Below are 23665 nucleotides of genomic sequence, written 5' to 3' on the forward strand. Positions count from 1 at the left end.
CCAAACCCAGGTAGATGAGACTCGTTAGCCTTGCCAGGAAGTCTGTCTAGGAAAAGGAAAACTCCGGTACTCAGCCAACAGCCTTGCAGTCACCGCAGCTCGTTGTGCCATTGTGGAACGTCCCCCAGGCCAAAGAGCGGAATCGGCCCACGCACGCCGATCCTATCAACCTACGCAGCACAGGGAAGAAGAACAGCCCTACAGCGAGGGAGTTCCCTCCTGATCTTCACAAGTGAAGAACCAGCCATCACATCTCACACTGTCCTGTGATTCGGGGTGCTGGGTGGCGTGACTCTTTGGACCGGAAGGACCTGTACTGTGCAGCGTCTCTAAATAAACAATCATATTTGTTACGGTATACTAGTTTAAGATTCATTTTCTTGCAGGTACTTACATGAAAATAAAAACAATAGAATTTCATGACAAAATGCACACAAAGACCAATGTGCAAAAGTCATCTGTGCAATTAAAACTAATACTGAGAACACGAGGTGCAAAGAGTCCTTAAAAGTGAGTCCAAGTTGTGGAGTCAGTTCAGAGTAACGGTACGGAAAGGTTACCCATGCTGATTCAGCAGCCGGATGGTTGTTTGGTAATAACTGTTCCTGAACCTGGTGGTGCAGTGGCATCAGCACCGAACTTCGAGGCGAGTGGTCCAAGTTCGAGTCCTGCCGGCCCCTTGTACACTTTCCATCCACGCTGGGTTGAGCTTTGTAAAACCTCGGCCTCGTTAAAAAAAAACAAAATAGGCAAATGCTACGGAAACAGCAAAAAAATGCCACCCGATGCGTCGCAGGGCGTGATAAAGGGACTACAACCCGGTGGTGTGGTACCCAAGGCTTCCGTAGCTCCTGCATCAAGAAGAGAGCATGCCCTGGATGGTGAGGGTCTTTGATGGCAGATTCTGCTTTCTTGTGGCATGTAAATGTACTCAATGGCGGGGAGGGCTTTACCTGTGGATGGACTGCATTACCTATATCTAAAATTCTCAGTCCAAGGTGGGATTTGAACCGTCTACAATAAAGAGGCCACTGACTGTATACTCATGGCTTTCTGCAGCCGGAGCCCAACCACTTCACACACCACTGTCGTAATCGCCTTCCTGGCACCCCTTGAACCATTCCCCTCTGATCTCTCTCTCATTAACAAGGTGTTTTAGCCCACAGAACAACTGCTCACTGGATGTTTTTCGCACCATTCTCTACAGACTTTAGAGAATGTTATGCATGAAAATTCCTAGAGAGCAGCAATTTCTGAGATACTCAAACCACCCCATCTGGCACCAACAATCATTCCACGGTCAAAGTCACTTGGATCACATTTCTTCCTCCATTCTGACGTTTGGCCTGAACAACAACCGAACCTCTTGACCATGTCTGCATGCGTTTACGCATTGAGCTGCTGCCACATGACTGGCTAATTAGATATTTTCATTAACCAGTGTACCTAATAAAGTGGCCATTGAGTGTATGCCACCAGATAAATTAATCTGGAATTACATCAAGGTGATCGCTCTCTCTCTCTTGATGCTGGAGAATAGTGCTGGAGCAAGGTTTAACCGCTGCAGTTGGTAGATTTGGACTAATTCAGGTTTATGATGTTTTCTAGGTCTGGTTCTTCTTTATGGGTGATTTTTGAATTGGGGCAGCCTGCAGATAATGAACACTGACCAGAACTGAAAATACCTTTACAGTTTGTGTTTTTCCACTCATTATTGTTGCTGTAGTTGGCGCAATTATTTTTTTTTGCATATGGGGGGGGTGCAGTTGATGTTTTTCTTTGAATGGGTTGGATTCCATGGTTCTTTGTTTCATGGCTCTCTGTGGGGAAGACAAGTTTCAGGGTTGTACTCTGCATACATTAATAAAAAAAAATGTACCTTGAACCTTTGACACTAGTTCAGTAATGACAGAACAACAACATGTGGATTTGTGGGAGGAAGGAAGTTGTGGAGATTTATACCTTGAAGGATTGGGGATAAGCGTTCTAAGTTGAATCAGCAAGGCCACAAAGTTCCAGGTGTTCCAAACCTGGTATCCACAGACCCCTTGCTTAATGACGTTAGGCTATGGCATTAAAAAGGTTGGGACCCCTGCATCTGGAACCCAATCCATCCAATAACACCCTGGCAGATTTGCTATTCTCTGACTGTTCTTGGCCCTTTTAATAAGACCATAAGATATAGGAGCAGAATTAGGCCATTTGGCCCATCAAGTCTGCTCTGCTATTTCATCAGGGCTGATCTATTTTCCCTCTCAGCCCCAAATCTCCTGCCTTCTCCCCATATCCCTTCATGCCCTGACCAATCAAGAATCTATCACCCTCTGCCTTAAATACACCCAATGACGGCCTCCACAGAAACCTCTGGCAACGAATTCCACAGATTCACCACTCTCTGGCGAAACAAAATTCCTCCTTGTCTCTGTTCTAAAGGGACACCCCTCTATTCTGAGCCTCTTGTCTTAGTCTCCCCCACCATAGGAAACATCCTCTCCGCATCCACTCTAATGAGACCTATCAACACTAGATAGGTTTCAATGAGGTCACCCCTCCGTCTTCTGAATTCCAATGAGAATAGGCCCAGAGCCCTCAAACGCTCTTCATATGACAAGCTTTTCAATCCCAGAATCATTGTCGTGAACCTCCTTTGAACCCTCTCCAGTGTCAGCACATCCTTTAAGATAGGGGGCCCAAAACTGTTCACAGTAATCCAAGCTTTATAATGCCTCCAAGATTGCATCCTTGCTTTTATATTCTAGTCTCTTGAAATGAATGCTAACATCACATAATAAGGTTATGAGTGTTGATTTCAGCTCCAGTCTTTCAGGCTCAGCATGGACAGGATGGGCCAAGTGGACAGTTTGGTGCTCTACGACTCTAAACGTTCAACACGTGTGTGGAAGAAGACTTTATGGAGCAAAGGCCCATGACAAACTACAGACCTGATAAACAGTCGACCGACTGAAATCGCACAAATGACTTTACGCCCGCTGGCGATGAGTTGATGATCTCCGAGGAGCTCCTTCTGCGCAGAGCAGTCAGCCGATGTTTTGGCCCATTGTCCCTGCGCTCACTTCTCCCCTGCCTCTCTCGCGCCATCGCGCTGTACAGGGGCATGTTAGTCTTCACGGTGTTGCCAAACTTGGAATAGTCAACCGCGTACCTGCCCTCTTCCTCAGTCACGATGGGCACGAACCTATGGCCCCAGAGTATCTCCTCCGGCAGGTAGGAGGTACGCACTTGGGTCGTGATGCCTGTGGTCTCCACCACACCTTCCAGCAGGACCACCACCTCAAGATCTTCTTGCTGGAGATCAGACTCGGACAGAGCGTAGAGCGGGCTCTTCTCGTCAATGGTGTGGCTTATGATCAGGGGGGACACTAGGAAGATGGCGTTGGGTTGCACCGAGTTCTCAACCTGGATGTCGATCTGGGAGATGGGGATCACCTCCCCCTCCTGCGTAGTGGTCTTCTTCACCAGTTGCATTCGGATGGTCGCGCTGATGATCATGCTCTTCCTCAGGTCGCCCACCCGGAACATGAAGCAGAGCTTACCGTTCCTCTGCGCTATGACCGCGTGCTTGCTGAAGATGATGGTCTCCGCTCTGCGGTTGGCCTGGGCGGTCTTCATGAAAATACAGCCCAGCATGACGGCGTTGACGATGAGGCCCGTTATGTTCTGGATGATAAGGATGGTGATGGCCATCGGGCACTCCTCTGTCACCATCCTGCCGCCGAACCCTATGGTCACCTGCACCTCGATGGAGAAAAGGAAGGCAGAGGTGAAAGACTTGATGCTGGTGATGCAAGGCACGGCCCCCTCCTGCCCAGCATCCAAGTCTCCGTGGGCGAAGGCAATGAGCCACCAGAGCATGGCGAACACAATCCAGCTGCACAGGAAGGACATGGTGAAGATCACCAACGTGTACGGCCACTTAAGGTCCACCAGGGTGGTGAAAACGTCTTGAAGGAAGCGCCCCTGCTCTCGGATGTTCTTGTGGGCCACATTGCAGCCTCCGTTCTTTGAGACGAAACGGGCCTTCCTCGACCTGGTGCAGTATCGGGGCTGTGACAGGTTGTCCTCCACTAATCTGGTCAGCAGGTACTCGTCTGGGATGATGCCCTTCCTCGCCAGCATCGTGGGTGTAGGTAACCACCTGTGGGGCCAGTTAGAAACAGGAAGAAAGTGTTAGGCTCTTTTCCAAGTTGACGCACTTCTATATTACCCTTAATGGACTACAACCTTGGAACATTACTACGGCAACTTGTACCCAGTCATGTTTTAGGCTTCAATTTCTTTGTTTGCTGCTGATTGGTTATTCATGAATTATTTTTCTGCCTGTTGTCAAGTTTATTATTGCACAGTGAGGTACAACTACAAGGAATAAAATAACTAGCTTGAAGCAGTATCGCAGGTACATGGCTTCTGATAACAACACCTCGAACACAAGTTACGTATACATTTACGTCACGACAATGTACAACGAGGTCACCGGACCAGACACTGAAGCTAGTGGATATAAAAGTGTTTATTCAACAAAAGCAAGCAATTGGCATCATAATTCGAGACACTCTTGGAAGAAGAGGCCCGCTCGACTCAGTAGGATGTGGCTTTTTTTACATGCTAAAGATCAAAGGCAACAGCAGGCCAATGTACCTACAATGCTTCCTTTAAATTACATGTAGTTTTCAAATGCCTCCTTCTTAGCACCCACACTCCAGACACCCAAAATGAATCACAAACACAAGAAAGTCTGCAGATGCTGGAAATCCGAGGCAACACACACACAAAATGCTGGAGGAAGTCAATAGGCCAGGCAACAGGTATGGAAAAGAGTAAACAGTCAATGTTTTGGGCCGAGACCCCAGAATGGAAGTTAATTGCCACCGACTCTCAGCCACATTCTTGTAGATGCAGGCATCTGAGTTTAATAGTTCAGAGCTGCATTTTTAATTCGATCTGCAATCCACATTCAAATCTGAAGATTGGTTGCTGGTGAAATTAATATCTGCTATGTAGCCCAACTCTAGAATATGACCCAACCTATCACACCGAAGGAAAACCAAACTGCTAAACAAGGAAGTGCGAAGATACCCAGGATCAGAGACAAGTCTATGGTGATGCAGAAGGTGATCAATTGTTAGAGGAGGATTAGATCGGATCAGTTCAAGAGCCTGTCGGTAAATCTCATCTAAACATTGAACATCTGAATCAATATTGACATTGAACATCTGTTTGGTGACTGTAGTATGGAGCGGATTGATGATGGCGCTAAACGGCAACTCCTTTGCTTGCATTTTTGGAAACAGCTCTACTTCTATCTTTATTTCTCCCTTTCAGGGTTCTTTTGAAGACCCTGACCTGAAGTTACACGCTGACTATGGGGGAATGCGGGAATGGGACCCGCTCTCGGGGTTTCATGACCAGCCATTGTTGCTCGGCACACCAAGGATTCAGCCCAAGAGTCCAGCTCTGATTCAGAAGCCTAGGATCCCAAGGCTCCGAAGACGGGCGGATCGAGGGTCGGTGTCCCAACAGGAGATCCATGTGTCGTTGGGGGGTGTCAGAATATCTAAGGCTGTGTGCCCAGATCTTTAAGCGCAGAGCACGAAAAGAAGCGACGTAACGGACTTTTAACATCGTAAACCAGCGAGTTGTTTGTTTTGTCTCCCCGCTCGCTGTGAAACGGAGACACCCCTTTCTCCCTTATTAGGGAGGGAGGGAGAGAGAGAGAGAGAGAGAGAACCTGTGGTATGTCAAACACCGGGTGAAACACAAAGTCTTTAGGGTAACTGCAAGTCTGTCTTTGCCATTGCCTTGCTCACGCTTGAGTGTTCGGTGACGGGTACCGATGCTTTTTTTCTGCCGGTGGGGGGAGGGGGATTGTTGCTTGCTGCCGCCAACATGCAGGAGGGAGGGGAGCTGGGGGGGGGTGGTCTTTGGGGTTCTAATATTTAACTGTCGTTCATTTGGGGCACTCCTCTGTTTTTGTGGATGGTTGCGAAGAAAAGCATTTCAGGATGTATATTGTATACATTTCTGAGATTAAATTGTACCTTGGAAACCTTTTTGAAATATTCTCAATGCAGTACTGAGGAAGTGCCACACTGTTGAATTCCAGTGACTTTAAACCATAATCCAAGCTGTGGCTTTTTGACCGGTAGGACTAGGGTTGTGCAAGTTGGTTCAAGAACCTGCGTGTTTCAGAAGAGTACCTTTCTCACTTCTGTTTAATGAATCAGACTCAGGTTATTCGGGCAAGCATCAACATGCAGCTCAATATTCCCCACTCAGGGTTGTGGACTGGGATCAAGGATACAAAATCTAATAGGGCCCCTTCTCCTTCCACTCCTCCCATTGTCCATTCTCCTATCAGCTCTTTACCTCTTCCACCTATCACCTCCCAGCCTCTTGCTTCATAGAGCAACACACACCCAAAATGCTGGAGGAACTCAGCAGGTCAGGCAACATCTATGAGGAGGGAAAAGGAGTCAATGTGATGGAGGATCTCTGCCCAAAACATCGACTCTTTATTCCTTTCCATAGATGCTGGCAGAGCTGCTGAGTTCCTCCAGCATTTTGTGCGTTACCTGTCACCTGCTTGCATCCTTCCTCCCCACCATCTTATTCTGTCTTCCATCCTCCTCCTTTTCCAATCCTGATGAAGGGTCTCGGCCCGAAACGTCGACAGTTTATTCCCCTCCATAGATGCTGCCTGACCTGCTGAGTTCCACCAGAATTATGTGTGTGTGCTTAAGATTTCCAGCGTCTGCAAATTGAAGTCTTTAACATAAACGGATTATCTTTTCAACACCATGAGCAGAAAACCACAAGCTACGAGCCCTGCTTTCAGTGCTGGAGGGTTGCACTGGATATCACCGAAGGAGAGAAGACAACTCTTTACTAGTGCCTTTGATCCATTTTAGGGACCTAGTAATTCTGTCATCAGGGAAGCAAACTACATTCAAATAGCGCCTCCTGGGGTGGGGGGAGGAGGAAGGAAAGATGAAAGCAAAGTTCACATTTTTTAATAGCACTTTCCCCATCCTCAGGACACCCCAGAACATTGGTTGAGCAATTTAATAATTTCATAGCATCATATACAGTGCCTTGAAAAAATATTCCACCCCCACAACTAGTTTCACATCTTACTGCCTCATTTTCTAAATTTAATATACTGAAGTAGGATTTTTTTTTGAGCTAATCTACAAAACGTTGTGCATCATGTCAAATCAAAAGGAAAAATTCCAAAACCTGTCAATAATTTAGTAAGAATTAAAAATCAAACTCGAGGCTGAAAAAAAAATCGTTTCCTTTGTAATTACTGATATCCCCTCAGGTACAATTCTGTAAATTACCTTACCAACTCGCCCAATTGGTTGATGCAGAAATTGGAGGATCACCATTTTCAATGAAAACCCCCTCTCGACAGTATAGTCAATTTTCAACAGACCAAAGTGAAGGCAAAAGAGCTTTAAAGACAAGTCAGGGAAATGAGTTTCAGTCAATATTTCGGGTTGAGACCCTTCCTCAGGACTGATCTAAAGACAGCAAAAATATATATTATTGGTGCAATAACACTGTAACACTTGCAGATCATTCTAGCTCTGGATGAGACACTTGCACAACTTGTACAGTCCTGATAAAGGGGCACAGCATGAAGCATCGGCCATAAATGCTGCCTGACCTGCTGAGTTCCTTCAGCATTGTGTGTGAGATCCTCTGGACTTCCAGCATCTGCAGAATCTTGTCCGTTCCCATTCTCGTTTATAGAGTCATTGGAAAGTACAGCACGGAAACAGGCCCTTCGGCCCATCGAGTCTGTGCCAAACCATTTAAACTGCCTACTCCCATTGACCTGCACCGGGACCATAACCCTCCATACTCCTACCACCCATATACCTATCCAAACTTCTCTTAAATGTGGAAATCAAGCTCACATGCACCACTTGCGCTGTCAGCTTGTTCCACACTCTCATGACCCTCTGAGTGAAGAAGTTCCCCCTCAAACCTTTCACCCTTAACCCATGACCCCTGGTTGTAGTCCCACCCAACCTCAGTGGAAAAAGCCTGCTTGCAATGTTGTTGTCTCGGTATGGCAGGTGTTTTCCTTGTCACACTTCTAATTGGCTTTTGTCAAGCCACACCTCCTGCTCGTGGCCGCATCGATGAACTGCGGCAAAGCCGTCTCGGATCTTGCTGGCAGGGCACGCTTGGACCAGGTGGAGGACATGCTGGGTTGGGGAAACCACGGGGGCAAGCTGGGGTTTGTCAGGCGCCCCATCAGTGGTAGTGTTTGCCCCCTTTTGACAGGTTGACTTCTGAGTCTATTTGCAGCTATCCAGCTTTTTCTAGTGAGGAGCAAGGCGGGGTCGTCGATCAAATCTCCACTGGGGGTGGGGTTGTTGGTGTGCCTGTACTGGCACCATTCAGTGTGTTCGTCAAAGCAGCTGAGGCTTTTCAAATTATAGAAAGGTTTTTGGGATTTGAATCGGGAAGTTGAAGGAGCATTTTCAATGAGTTTACAAACTGGATACGCTTGTAGAATTTTGCTGAAGCTGCTCTTCCACGGATCTCCAGGGGTGCTATTCCGTTCATTGTTGGGAGCCTTTGGGCAGGTGAGGATTTTAGGGCTCCTGAGATTATTATCATAGAAATATGGAGGTGAGTATTGCTACTGTTAGTTTGAGAACTTCTCTCCCAGGAGGGTGCGTAATAGATGGTGGCGCGACGCAGCGCACAGTGGCCACTCCAGTGATGAATATCTGTTATTTGTCAAGTAGGATGCCATGCACAATCCTGATTTGATGGAGACGGACGTGAGAGCACGGAGGAACATCTGGTGAAACTTCTGAAATGCCTGTTTCGCTGCCGCTGCTACTGTGTGGTCCAGAATCTCTGGAGGGGAAGGCCCCGAGTCCTCGGCTTTGCTTGTTGCTCGGTGGCGGGGGCCGGGGTCAAAACGCTCCGCAGAGATGGTGCTCGGTGTTGGAGGCTTGAAGTTTTCGGAGTCGGTTGTGGTCGGGTGCTTCCAGGGTGCTGCATCGGCAAGTTTGCGGCGCTGGAGGTTCATGGCAGGGAGAGTTTCTTCCTTCTACCGTCTGCGTGAGATGTTGGGGCTATCGGGACTTTGAGACTTTTTTTTTTACCATGCCCATGGTCTGCTCTTATCAAATTACGGTATTGCTTTGCACTGTTGTAACTATATGCTATAATTATGCGGTTTTTGTCAGTTTTAGTCTTGGTCTGTCTTGTGTTTCTGTGATATCATTCTGGAGGAACATTGTATCATTTCTTAATGCATGCATTACTAAATGACAATAAACGAGGACTGAGTGTCCTCATAATCTAAAATATTTGGCGAGTGGGAAACATTCCTAGGCCGGATGTTCGTAGGACTGACTGGTTAGCACCCTGTCTGGATTTTAGCTTTTTTGCAACATTTTGAAGTAGATCTTTTATGAGAGAGTTCGATCTAGTGTGAATCCTATGTACTTTGGGTGTGAATCATTGGGTAGCTGTCCGTCATTTAGTTTGATGTCAAGTTTAAGTTTGGTTAGTCAGTTGTCCAGATGAAACATGCAAGTTACTATTTTGTTGACATTCATATTTAGGTGCCACTTTGAGAAGTGGGTGGATAGGGAGTTGATAACTTGGGTAAGGTTTTTTTCCTCAATAATCTGACATTGTTTGATTCAAAGGTTATGGCTCAGTTATCAGCACATCCAAGTTGAAGGTAATTGTAAGCAAATTTGCTATCTATATATCCTTCCAAAGTATTTTGGCCCACAATGTCGACTGTGCTCTTTTCCTAGAATGCTGCCTGACCTGCTGAATTCCTCCAGCATTTTGTGTGTGTTGCTCAAGATTTCGAGCATCTGCAGATTTTCTGCTTTATAGATCCCTCATACTCTTCAAGATCCTGCCCAAACTCATTCCCACTCTTTTCTCACTCTCTGTAATTTCTAATATCACATTCTTCCTAATCCTACCGCACCCACACCCAGAATCACAATCAGGATTATCATCACTGACACATGCCATGGAATTTGCTGTCTTGTGACAGCCGTATAATTCAGGCTTTACAAATTACAAAGTTCCAACTAAAGTAAATAAACCATGAAAAAAAGAGGAATAATGAGGTAGTGTTCGTGGGAAGGACACCTCATTCTTCGTCTGGGTGAGTTGGTGTTGCAGTCTGCAGAACTCAATAATATTAAGTTCTCCAATTCCAGGTTCCTTGTGACTGCAGATGCTGGAGTCGGGAACAACAAACAATCTGCAGAGTTCCTCCAGCAAATTGTTTGTTGCTTCAGATAACCTGCTCTATCTTTGTGCCTGCCATCCTTTTTTCTTCCCCCATTTGTATCTTCTGGCCTGATTCCTTTAGGTTGTCTTAGCCAGGTGAGGTGGTGGGAATAAGCACAAAACACTCTGCAGATGCTGGGGTCAAAGCAACACTCACAACAGGCTGGAGGAACTCAGCAGGTCGGGCAGCATCCGTGGAAACGATCAGTCAACATTTCGGGCCGGAATCCTTCGTCAGGACTGAAGAGGGAAGGGGCAGAGGCCCTATGAAGAAGGTGGGAGGAGGGTGGGAAGGAGAAGGCTGGTAGGTTCCAGGTGAAAAACCAGTAAGGGGAAAGATAAAGGGGTGAGGGAGGGGAAACAGGGAGGGGATAGGCAGGAAAGGTGAAGAAGGAATAGGGGAAAGCACAATGGGTAGTAGAAGGAGGCAGAATCGTGAGGGAGGTGATAGGCAGCTGGGGGAGGGGACAGAGTGAAATAGGGATAGAGGAAGGGAGGGGGAGGGAATTACTGGAAGTTGGAGAATTCTATGTCCATACCAAGGGGCTGGAGACTACCTAGACGGTATATGAGGTGTTGCTCATCCAACCTGAGTTTAGCCTCATCATGGCAGTAGAGGAGGCCATGTATGGACATATCTGAATGGGAATGGGAAGCAGAGTTGAAGTGGGTGGCTACCGGGAGATCCTGTCTGTTGTGGCGGACGGCGCAGAGGTGCAGAATAAGCTCCCACTACCTACTGAATGCTCCTTAACAGCCTGCATCTCAAATAGCCTCTAGACAACCGAGTTCAGCTCCTGGCTTTTACGTGTGGCTTAGCTACTAAGCTCAGCAGAACTATTTCTACTGACAGAAGAAGAGATAAAAGCGGGTTACTGGTGCCTCAAAACCAGTCACTTCGGGCCGATGGGGCTCATCAGCCGTGGTTGGCAGCTCATCGGGGAGAGGGAAAACTCTGATCTCAAACCCCCGCTGCCTTGCGGCTACACCCACTCATGGGGAAGGCTTTGGGAGTAAACCTCGAAGAAAATTCCAGAGCTGGAGTCCTTAAGGCAGTCCTACACAGAGTTCAACGCTGACTGGCGACTCCTGGTACCAAACTGTATCAGTCTCTGCCATTCCTTTAGATTCATCAGCTCTGTGGAGAGGGGGAGTTTGTACTACTCTGGCTTGCATAGACTGCTAGGACACAACTTCCATGGTTGACCCCAATTAACAGAGGGACTACTAATTAACCTGCATCGGGGACACCGGTTGAATGATTATAAGCATAATTCTGACTCATTATCACTGACATATGTCAGGAAATTTGTTTTGAACTCTCTCCCTCCAACCCCTTCACCCCGCTCTCACGCAAAACATTATGAAGTCCTTCACATTCGCTGTAGAGAGCAGGTTTAATTTAATTCACCTGGAAAGACAGCACCACCTTGTGTTAACATCTCTGGAGCAGGACTCAGTCCTACGGTGATCTGACTCAGACGAGAGCTGGCCAATGAGAGGAGCCTTCAACGGTGCAGAGACAGGCTACAAGTGCCCATCAACATTCGCGCTAATTGTGCTTTTAAAATACAGCTGTGCAGGCCAACCATTGCTCGGAGGAGGAATACGAGTACGATATAAAAAGATGGCCTGAAAACTGTGTGGCACTTTAAATGTTTTTATATGCACAATACAAATATGTAGAAATGAAAATTGGAAAAAATATTGCGATTTTATCTATTAATTGAAAGGTATAATGAAATACAGTAGAGCAAAGAAAATCTTTCATGTTTCATCTCAGCATTGTATACTGCATACATACTTCGATTACAAATGTACTTTGAATCCCTGCTGACCTGATCTTCTGCCTCGCCGCATCTACCTGCAGTCAGACCGATGTTTCCTCTAAAGCGTTAGCGTACGTACACACAACTTTTGCCACTAGTGCACAAAGGAATTTAAACTGCGGACGAAAGGTTGTCACCCTCTACCTCGTTGGCAGGTTAAGTATATTTCACGATCGTACACAATCACACTTCCTTTTCCGGTTTCTGCTGTGGAGGGGGTTGACAATATGAAGTTTGCGACGATTTGTCTGCAGATTTTAGAACTGGCTTATTTATACTGTTTTTAATTAAAGAAATTATTGATTCACTATGTCAAATTGCAAACGGTGTGAAGCGCAAAAGAACTGCTAGTTCATTTAAAGTGGGACGGCTTAATGAAACAGTAGAAGCTGCTACACCGAAAGCTCATGAGGTCAGGAACGTGCAGCTACGAGAAATATTTATGTACAGAACAGAAACTGGTGTTACCTGCGTGTATTGTCGCAATGCAGAAGTTGCCGGAGTAGCTTCAAGTTTGCTTCCACTTAAGAATTCAGTGTGCACATGTTGTCGTCACTGGGCAAAAAAAATTGCACAACACAAGAGATTTTTGTGCCCACTGGTTATTATAAATTAGTGGGAACGTTGACCTAGACTATATCTCGGTAAGCATCTCTCATCCGGGGACCTCTCCATACTTCTGTCAAATTGAACCTATATCAACCACTCCACTAGTGACTCATCTACACTCATACCACCTTCTGAGAGGAGCTCCCCCTCAGATTCCTCTTGAAAATTCCACCTTTCACCCCAAACCCACACTCAGTGGCCACTTTATTAGGTACACCTGCTCGTTAATGCAAATGTATAATCAGCCAATCGTGGCAGCAACCCAATTCATAGAACCGTGTAGACATGGTCAAGGGGTTTAGTTGTTCAGACCAAACATCAGAATGGGGAAGAAATGTGATCCAAGTGACTTTGACCGTGGAATGATTGTTGGTGCAAAGACGGGGTGGTTTGAGTATCTCTGAAACTGCTGATTTCCTGGGATTTTCACGCACAGTCTCTAGAGCGAGGTTCCCAACCTGGGATCCACACACTCCTCAGTTATTAGCATAATGCCAGGAGGTATTAACCCCTTTGTTAACCTATCCCTCAATGTCAGCAAGACAAAGGAATTGGTTGTTGACTTCAAGAGTAGCGGACCGCATGACCCAATTTACATTGGTGGTGCACAAGTGGAACAGGTCAAAAGCTTTAAGTTCCTCGGGGTCAATATCACAATGACCTGACTTGGTCCAACCAAGCAGAGTCCATTGCCAAGAAGGCCCACCAGCACCTTTACTTACTGAGAAAACTAAAGAAATTTGGCCTGACCCCTAAAACCTTCACTAATTTTTATAGATGCACCGTAGAAAGCATTCTTCTAAGGTGCATCGCAACCTGGTATGGAAGTTGTCCTGTCCAAGACCGGAAGAAGCTGCAGAAGATCGTGAACACAGCCCAGCACATCACACAAACCAATCTTCCATCCTTGGACTCACTTTACACCGCACGCTGTCGGAGCAGTTCTGCCAGGATAATCAAGGACACGACCCACCCAGCCAACACACTTTTCATCCCTCTTCCCTCCAGGAGAAGGCTCAGGAGCTCGAAGACTCGTACGGCCAGATTTGGGAACAGCTTCTTTCCAACCGTGATAAGACTGCTGAACGGATCCTGACCCGGATCTGGGCCGTACCCTCCAAATATCCGGACCTGCCTCTCGGTTTTTTTGCACTACCTTACTTTCCATTTTCTATTTATGATTTAAATTTATTTATAATTTAAATTTTTAATATTTACTATCGATTTGTAATCCAGGGAGCAGGAAGCGCAGAATCAAGTATCGCTGTGATGATTGTACGTTCTAGTATCAATTGTTTGGCAACAATAAAGTATAATACCCTGTGGCATTAAAAAAAGTTGGGAAACTCTGCTCTAGAGTTTACAGAGAATGGTGCCAGTAACAAAAAAACATCAGGTGATGCTGATGCGGCCTCCTCTACTTTGGCAAGACCTGTCGTAAGTTGGGGGACCGCTTGTTCGAGCACCTCTGCACCATCTGCCACAAGCAAAACTTCCCAGTGGCCAAATACTTCGGTTTCGATTCCCATTCCCTCAGGACGGAGGAGCAACACTGTATATTCCATCTGGATAGTCTCCAACTTGACAGCATGAATATGGATTCCTCCTTCCAGTAGAAAAGAATTTCTCTCCCCCCTCCCCTCTTCATCTGTTCCCCACTCTGGCCTCTTACCTCTTCTCACCTGCCTGTCACCTTCCCTTTCTCCTCTGGCCCACTCTCCTCTCAGATTCGTTCCTCTCCAGCCCTTTACCTTTCCCACCCACCTGGCTTCACCCATCACCTTCTATCTTGTCCTCCTCCTCCCCCGACCTTTTTTGTTCTGGCGTCTTCTCACTTCTTTTCCAGTCCCGACAGTCTCAGCCCAAAACGGCGACCGTTTATTCATTTGTATAGATGCTGCCTGACCTGCTGAGTTCCTCCAGCATTTTGCGTGTGTTGCCATGTACTCAATATCCTGATTTACGAAGATCAATATGCTAAAAGCTTTCTTTATGACCCTATCTACTGGTGACACTGAATCACACATCCACATCACAACACACTCCTCTCACCTGCTTTTGTGTCATCAGAAATCAGTAAATAATTGAGGGCCAATATTTGATCTCTCGGGAAATCCCTTAGTTACATCTCTCCAGCCTGAAAAGAATTTACACGTTCTTTTCTATGTGATAGCCAGTTTTAAAATCAATACCAATGCACTTTCTCCAATACCTTGGGCTCTTAATCTATGAAACAGCCTCGTGTGGCATCTTTCAAATGCTTTTTGGAAATAAATTCATTGGCCACTCTGGTAGACACCTCCTGTGCCTAATAAAGTGGCCACTAAGTTTATGTTCGTGGTTTTCTGCTGCTGTAGCCCGTCCACATCAAGGTTCGATGTTTTGTGCATTCAGAGATGCTCTCTGCACACCACTGTTGTAACGTGTGGTTATTTGAGTTATTGTCACCTTCCTGTCAGCTTGAACCAATCTGGCCATTCTTCTTTGACCTCTTCCATTAAAAAAGCATTTTCACCCACAGAACTGCTACTCAATGGATTTTTTTTATAGCAACTTAATGACTGTCATCCAGTAGCACTCACATGTACACAATGAAGTGCTTTGAGAGGTTGATCATGGCCTGAATCAACTCCTGCCTCAGCAAGGACCTGGACCTCCGCGATTTGCCCATCATGGCAGACGCAATCACAATGGCTCTTCACACAGCTTTAGATCACCTGTACAATACAAACACCCGTGTCAGGATGCCTCTCATTGCCTATAGTTCAGTGTTTAACACCATCATTCCTACAGGCCTGATCGATAAGTTACAGAACTTGGTCCCTGTAACTCCCTCGGCAACTGGATTCTTGACTCCCTAACCAGAAGACCACAATCTGTGCAGGTTGGTATTAAAATCTCCTCCTTGCTGACGATCAATTCTGCCACACCTCAGGGATGAGTGCTTAGCCCACTGCTCTACTTCCATGAATCTGGCCAGGCATAGCTCAAGTGCCATCTATAAACTTTCTGATTGTTGGCAGAATTTCAGACAGAAACAAGAGGGCGTACAGGAGCAGGATATACCAGCTAGTTGATTGGTATTGCAGCAACAACCTTACATTCAACATCAGTAAGGCCAAAGAGCTGATTGTGGACTTCAGAAAGGGTAGGACGAGGGGTCGGGGACCAATCCTCGGAAGTGGAGAGAGTGAGCAGTTTCAAGTTCCTGGGTGTCTAGACCTCTGAGGATCTAATCTGGTTTCAACACATCGATGCAGCTATAAAGAGGACAAGACAGCAGCTATATTTCACCAGGAGTTTGAGGAGATTTGGTCCGTCACCTAAGAAACTAGGAAACTTCTACAGATGTACCGTGGAGAGAATTCTGACTGCCTGCAGCACCACTTGGTATGGGGGGGGGGGCGTGGTGTGGCTACCGCACAGGATCGAAAGAAGCTGCATAAATTTGTGAAATTAATCAGCTCCATTTTGGATACTAGCCTCCATAGTATCCAAGACATCTTCATGGAGTGGTGTTTCAAAAGGCAGCATCCATCATTAAGGACCCCCACCAGGGCATGCCTTCTTCTCATTATTGCCATCAGGAAGGAGATACAGGAGCCTGAAGGCACACACAAACTCGGCAATTCAGGAACAGTTTCTTCCCCTCTGCCATCCAATTCCTGAATGGACATTGAACCCATGAACACTACCTGACTTTTATTATTTCTGTTTTTGCACTATATTAATTTAACTATTTAATATACATATATATGCACTCACTGTAATTGATCTTAATTAATTTTTTTCTATTTAATCTGTATTGCATTGTACTGCTGCCACTAAGTTAACAAATTGCATGGCATATGCCGGTGATATTAAACCTGATTCTGATTCTCTTTAAAGCGTTTCCAACCTGTTTTATTGCATAGATCCCCACCGTGAACTGAGGCGTGCGAGGAACCCAGGTTGGGAACCCCCTGCTCTCCAGACTATTGTGTGTGAAAATCCCAGAAGATCGGCAGTTACGCAAACCCGTCTGGCACCAACAATCATTCCATGGTCAAAGTCACTTAGATCACATTTCTTCCCCATTCTGATCACTGGTCTGAACAACTGAACCTCTTGACCACGTCCGCATGCTTTTATTATCCCGGTCCAACTCAGGTAACTCCACTTTCCTAGTGTTATAAATTCAAGATAGTAGGTTTCATTCTGTGCTGTTTATCCTCAAACTTAGGCCATAAGACACAGGAGGAGAATTAGGCTGATTTATTATCCCCCCCCCACTCTCAACTCCATTCTCCTGCTTTATCCCCTGAAACCCTTGACCTCCTCACTAATCTCCTTACTAAGGAGGAGAAGATGGCAGTGCGCGCGGCGTCTTCGGTGAATGATATCTATAATCTGTCAAGTAGGGGACCGTGCACAATTCTGATTTGATGGAGACGGACGTGAGAGTATGGAGGAACATCTGGAAAACTTCTGAAATGCCCACTTCGCTGCCGCTGCTACTGTGTGGTAACCGGAATCTCCGGAGCAGAAGGCCCCGAAATCCTCGGCTTTATGTGTTTCAGCGGCCGGGGCGAGGTCGAAGGCGCTCGGCAGAGGATGGCGCTCGGGAGGCTATATCGGAGAGGCTGGTCGGAAGCTCGAAGTTTTCGGACGGATGGACTCAGTGTCGGCTGTGGTCGACTGCTTCCAAGGTATCAGCAAGCTGACGGTGCCTGGAGGTTTATGGCAGGGAGTTTCTCCCTTTTGCCGCCTGCTATCGGGGACTCGGGAGTAGATCGACTCGGGGACTTTTGAGAATTTATTTACCGTGCTCATGGTTTGTTCTTCATCAAATTACGGTATTGCTTTGCACTGCTGTAACTATATGTTATAATTATGTGGTTCTGTCAGTTTTAGTCTTTGGTTTGTCCTGTTTTCTGTGATATCACTCCGGAGAAACATTGTATCATTTCTTAATGCATGTATGCATTTCTAAATGGCAATAAAAGAGGACTGAGTCTTCTCATAATTTAAACTAATCAAGAACCTATCAACCTCTGCTTCAAATATACCCAACGACTTGACCTCCTCAGCCGTCTGTGGTAATGAATTCCACAGATTCACCACTGTCTGGATACAGAAATTCCTCCTCATCTCTGTTGTCCTTGTACTCTGAGGTTGAGTCCTCTGGTCCTAGACTCACTTACTAACGGAAACATCCTTTCACATCCACTTTATCCATGCCTTTCAATATTCTGTGGGTTTAATTGAGCTCTCCCTCTCATGCCCAGAAACATGAAAGTTCACCTAGGTTTCCATCATATCAGGATCTTTAACTACATGATCAGTTCTTATTTCTCAAAACTCACGAGCAAATCCAATATAGCCCGTTCCTGGATATACAAGTTGGTTGTCTGTCAATTTCAATGACGATGATAGGAACCTTTTGAAGTGGAAAAGTCGTTGCAGTGGGGCAGTCCCCCTCTCTCAATCTCAGAAGCCCTATTCCAGTGGTAAGAGTGATCGTCACAACTGGAGATCTCCTTGGTTGCAGAGGATGGCCACAATGTAGGTTCCATCATATATGAAAGCAAGAAGCAATCTGACGGAATCCACAAGTTCTTTTTCTTCGCCATCCTTACTAGCTTGGTCGGTCCAGTCAATAGGTAGATTAAAATCTTCCATGACAACTGCAGGTCCTTGATACGAGCTGGGTTAGATACATGGGTTATATCCAAAGGGGGGGGAAATGGCTGGAGTCACTTAGCACTTAAGTGCAAGGGGGTTTATTAAAAAAACGATCTTACAAAAAATGCGCAAATATAGCAAAAAGCAAACTGCCAATGCTTACAAAAAGATATCTTCTAGAAAACACCATAATAGCTCCATACTATTTTGTCCAGTGAGAACTCCGGGCAACCCCGATCTGTCTCTCCCACTGAAAGCGATGAGCCCTGTTTATTAGGCACCAGGATGTACCATCTTTAATCACACAAAGTTAAATTAAGACTACACATGAATTAGACTATGATGCATCCCACAAAGTAGTTACAATCACATTGCAAAATGAACAGAAGTATCTGGCTTAGATACGGTATATAAACAACATATACACATTGACACATCCCCATTACTGAAGATAAGAAATATTCTGCGATGCAAGGTGGGAAAGGCATCATAAAGTCACCCCGAGCACATCAGCTCGATTTAGGGCCCACTATGAGAATATATCAGGGGAGGGAGGACATTGAAGTGCAACGACAGAAGAATGACATGTGTCTGTGTCTGTCTGTGTCATACATTTACCAAGAATTCTCCACCACACTAGCCCTTTATTTTTATAGAGAGACAGCGCATTTATTTAATCCGAGCCTAATCACAGGGCAATTTACAATGACCAATTAACTTACCAAGCAGTACGTCTTTGGACAGTGGGAGGAAACCGGAGCACCCAGAGGAAACCCACACACTCACAGGAAGGATGTACAGTACAAACTTCCTGCAGAGGACAGCAGAATTGAACTCCAATCTCCTGAGCTGTAATAATGCCACTGCTACACCATTGTACGAGGGGCGATTGATACATTTGTGGCCTAAGGCAGAAGGAGTCAATTTTAGAAAACCTAGCACATTTATTTTTCAACATAGTCCCCTCCTACATTTACACACTTAGTCCAGCGGTCGTGGAGCATACGGATCCCTTCTTTGTAGAAGTGGTTCACAGCAGGGGTGATTGATAAGTTTGTGGCCTACAGTAGAAGGAGATGAGTTATTAACTTCAACCTTTCTGCATTATCACTCAAAGAGTTGAACTGCAGGTGCATGTAACAAGAGCGTCTTGGACCTCCAGGTGGTCCATAGTAGGAGTGATTGATAAGTTTGTGGCCTTAGGTAGAAGGAGATGACTTATACAGCTCTCGTTACATGCATGTGCAGTTCAACTCTTTGACTGAAAATGCAGAAAGTTTGAACAACTCATCTTCCTCTACCTTAGGCCACAAACTTATCAATCACCCCTGCTGTGGACCACCTCTGGAAGTCCAAAACGCCGACCTCTACAAAGAAAGGATCCGTATGCTCCACAACTGCTGGACTAAGTGTGTAAATGTAGAAAAAAATCAAAGTGCTAGGTTTTCTAAAATTGACTCCTTCTACCTCAGGCCACGAACTTATCAATCACCCCCTTGTATATTTACCGGACTACAAGATATAGGAGCAGCGTTAGGCAATTTGGCCCATTGAGTCTACTCCACCATTTCATCATAGGCGATCCATTTCCCTCTCAGCCCCAACCTCCTGCCTTCTCCACACGACTATAATGAAGACTCTAACAACCTCTTCCTTAAATATACCCAACGACTTGGCCCCCATGGCTGTCTGTGGCAACAAGTTCCACAGATTCGCCATATCTGTGGAAATTCCTCATCTCCATTCTAAATGAACATCCCTCTATTTTGAAACTGTGTCCTCTGGCCCTAGACTCTCCTCACCATCCTCCAAAAAATTCTGAGCACCCACTCCTGCTGACTGCAACCACATTTTCAGTTAATGCTATTTGATGATATTCCAAATGCTGCCACCAGCTCATCTTTTGGCGTGTCCCAGTACCAAAGCAGCAAGTGCAGCGCTTTCCAGCACCAGTGATAGGAAGATCAGGGTTCAATTCCCACTCCTGCCTTTAAGGAGTGTGTATGGTCTCCCCGTGACCACACAGATTTCCTCCAGGTGCTTCGGTTTCCTCCCACATTCCGAAGATGTACGGGTTTAGGGTATTAAGTTGCACCACCTGCTGCTAGAGAAGTGAAGCAACACTTGCAGGCTGCCCCCAGCATGTCGCAGACAGCGATGAAAACATCACATTTCACTATACGTGTCAATACACTGCATGAGACAAAAAAGCTAATCTAATGGTTCAGCACAGACTAGATGGACTGAAGGGCCTGTTTCTGTGCTGTAGTTTCTATGACTCTAATCTTGACCATTTTCTCAGTCCTGACGCATGCTTCAATCAGAGACTTTCTTGAAGTTCAAAGTAAATTTTAATCAAGGTACATATACGTCACCATAAACAACCCAGAGATTCATTTTCCTGCAGGCATACTCAGTAAATCTATAGATCAGTAACTATAACAGGATCAATGAAAGATCAACCAGAGTGCAGAAGACAACAAACTGTGCAAAATGCAAATAGAAATAAATAGCAATAAATAACGAAAACATAAGATGAAGAGGCCTCAAAGTGAGATCATTGGTTGTGGCCGCATCTCAATGGGTGGACAAATGAGTGTAGTTATCCCCTTTTGTTTAAGAACCAGATTGTTGTGGGGTAGTAGCTGTTCTTGAACCTGCTGGTGCGAGTCCTGAGGCTCTTGTAGTTTTCCTACTATAATAAGGTGGACAATTGCCCTCACAATCTATCATTGCATCTTATTGTCCACCTGCACTGCACTTTCACTTCTGCTGTTACACTTTGTTCTGCAATTGCTTTACAATGTGTTATATTCTGGATGAACAGTATACACGGCAATCTTTTCACTGCATCTCAGTCCACGTGACAAAAACAAACCATTTCCAACCTTGAATCAGCAAACGCCAGGAACACACAGCAGGCCAGTCAGCAGCTGCGGGGAGAGAAGTGGGGGTCAATGCTTCGTTCAGGCGCAGACCTGGATGGTGCCACGAAACACTTGAACAAGCACTGGCACTGCGAAGATCAGAGAGTGACCCAAGGCAAACGCAGACAGGAAATTTCCACACCAGCCACTGCTGTTACCCGCTGGCGTTTAGGGCAGCAATGAAGGTCCTCCATCTCTGGTGGTGTTCAGGGCTTCCTTCATCATGTCAGTAGCTTCCTCTTGGTTTTCACTACTATCAGTCATTCAAGTGCCGGGGTGGAGACTCAGGAATATCGTCACACTCAGATGTAGAAGGATTCTTCATTGCTGTTTCCATTACAGGACCGTTTTACCAGTCAGGGTTGTTAGCCCTGAGCTGAACCCCCGAACCTGGCAGACTAGTGGATCACTCTTAGTCTGGCCTCTGCCCTTTGACCTGTTTGGCATAGGGTAACCTTACCTAGAGCCAAAGCATAAAGCCCTGATTCCAGCTAGCATAGATCTCCAGGTCACTTCAGCCCCTTAACCCAATTAACAAGGTTGTAGTCCTCTTGTTGAAAATTTCCACACAGATTGCAGAAATTGAGGACAGTGCGTCCTTCGCCATTCCAAAAAAATGCAACCAGTTGAGGGGATAACTAATGGGACGACGGCTCCTAGAGAGGGAACGTGGGACAGGAGAGAGGCAATAAATTAAAATGTCATTTGAAATTAAGAGGTTTCCTGAATAGGGGGGAGTGTGTGTGTGTGTGTGTTGTACATTGGTAAGGTACATTTACCACCTGATTTATACTACACAAGCGCGGAGGGAGCCCAGTACACAATCAGTTTCATTTTCCTTGCAATAATTTCCTATACACTTCGATCAGAGCGCCACTCACCTCCGATGCCAAAAGCAGAATATGAGTTGCCGCGGTAAGGTTTCAGGAGCATCGATTCCGCATCCCTCGCCTGCAGGGTCCCTCCGCCTCACCTGGGAACAAAGACCATTTATTCCCGCTCGCTCACCCTGACACAGGTTGGTCCATTAAAATAGAAACAACACAAGCTTGTACCAGGAGAGACGCCGGTCTGAGGGAAATCAGCTGATCCCATCAATTCCCGTGGAAACCAGTGATGGACACAGCCTGAAAAGGACGACTTAAGGGCAAGTGGAAGATTTTATTTTGCCAAATTGCCACCGGCGCATGGATTCCTCTTAAAGGGAAAGTGCCCAGATCACGATGTTAAACGCGATTTCAAAGAGCAAGGCTTCCGCTCCGATTCTCCGGGGCACGTCCCAGTGTTTCAGCGGGGCGGCGAGGAGCTTTTCCAGAAGCCACATCTTCGTAGGAGGAGCGAAGCAAAATGTCAGCCGTCTCCTGAGGGAATGGGAGCAACTCGGCGCTTCACACCCGCTGCTGTGTTCACCCCCAGCGTGAGGCAGAGGAGGGTTATTTTTTGCTTTTATTGCATTCTAGCGTAATACCAGTCGCAAGGAGGCCCTTCGGCCCATTGTGACTGTGCCAGCTTATTGAAATCCTACTCCACTCTTTCCCACCCTACCAAGTTCGGGAAGAGTTTTTCAGCAGGTCGGGCAGCATCCGTGGAAACCTGCTGTGAGTGTTGCTTTGACCCCAGCATCTGCAGAGTATTTTGTGTTCGGGAAAAGTTTTGTTATCCTGCAACTATCAGACTCCTGGACCCGCCTGAATAACTTCTCTAGGTCCCTTGGAACATTACCCAATCTCTGACCATTTTTATTTAGACCATGAGAAGAAATTGAGTCACCTGGGACTGTATGTGCTCACGGGATTCAGAAGAATGAGAGGAGATCTTATAGAAACGTATAAAATTATGAAAGGGATATATAAGATAGAGGCAGGAAAGTTGTTCCCGCTGTAGGTGAGACTATAACGAGGGGACATAGCCTCAAGATTCAGGGGAGTAGATTTAAGACGGAGATGAGGAGGAACTGCTTTTCCCAGAGAGTGGGTAAACCTGTGGAATTCTCTGCCCCACAAGGCAGTGGAGGCTATCTCAGTAAATATAGTTAAGACAAGGTTGGATAGATTTTTGCAAAGTAGGGGAATTAAGGGTTATGGGGAAAATGCAGGTAGGTGGAGATAAGTCCATGGTCAGATCAACCATGATCTTATTGAATGGAAGTGCAGGCTTGATGGGCCAGGTGGCCCACTCCTGCTCCCGTTTCTTACGATCTTATGAATCACCTCACATATTCCATAATTGATGCATCTGCCATGTATTCCCCAAGGCCTCCTCGCATGCTCCGGCCGGATCACAATCCCAACTGGTGTTGTACCACCATGTATGATGGGTGGGAAGAAG

General features: G+C 46.1%; 1 protein-coding gene across 1 annotated transcript; it reads right to left on the minus strand.

The window, feature by feature from the left end:
- Positions 1-2334: 2334 nt before the first annotated feature.
- Positions 2335-22684, minus strand: LOC134354400 (ATP-sensitive inward rectifier potassium channel 11-like). The gene is made up of 2 exons (XM_063063394.1): positions 22219-22684; positions 2335-4156 (listed from the first exon to the last, which is right to left on the minus strand). The coding sequence occupies exon 2, from the start codon at positions 4135-4137 to the stop codon at positions 2935-2937; it is 1203 nt and encodes a 400-aa protein (XP_062919464.1). The 5' UTR covers positions 4138-4156; positions 22219-22684; the 3' UTR covers positions 2335-2934.
- Between the last annotated feature and the right edge of the window lie 981 nt (positions 22685-23665).

The sequence above is a fragment of the Mobula hypostoma genome, chromosome 11 (genome assembly GCF_963921235.1).
Source record: "Mobula hypostoma chromosome 11, sMobHyp1.1, whole genome shotgun sequence".
NCBI classification, from domain to species: domain Eukaryota; kingdom Metazoa; phylum Chordata; class Chondrichthyes; order Myliobatiformes; family Myliobatidae; genus Mobula; species Mobula hypostoma.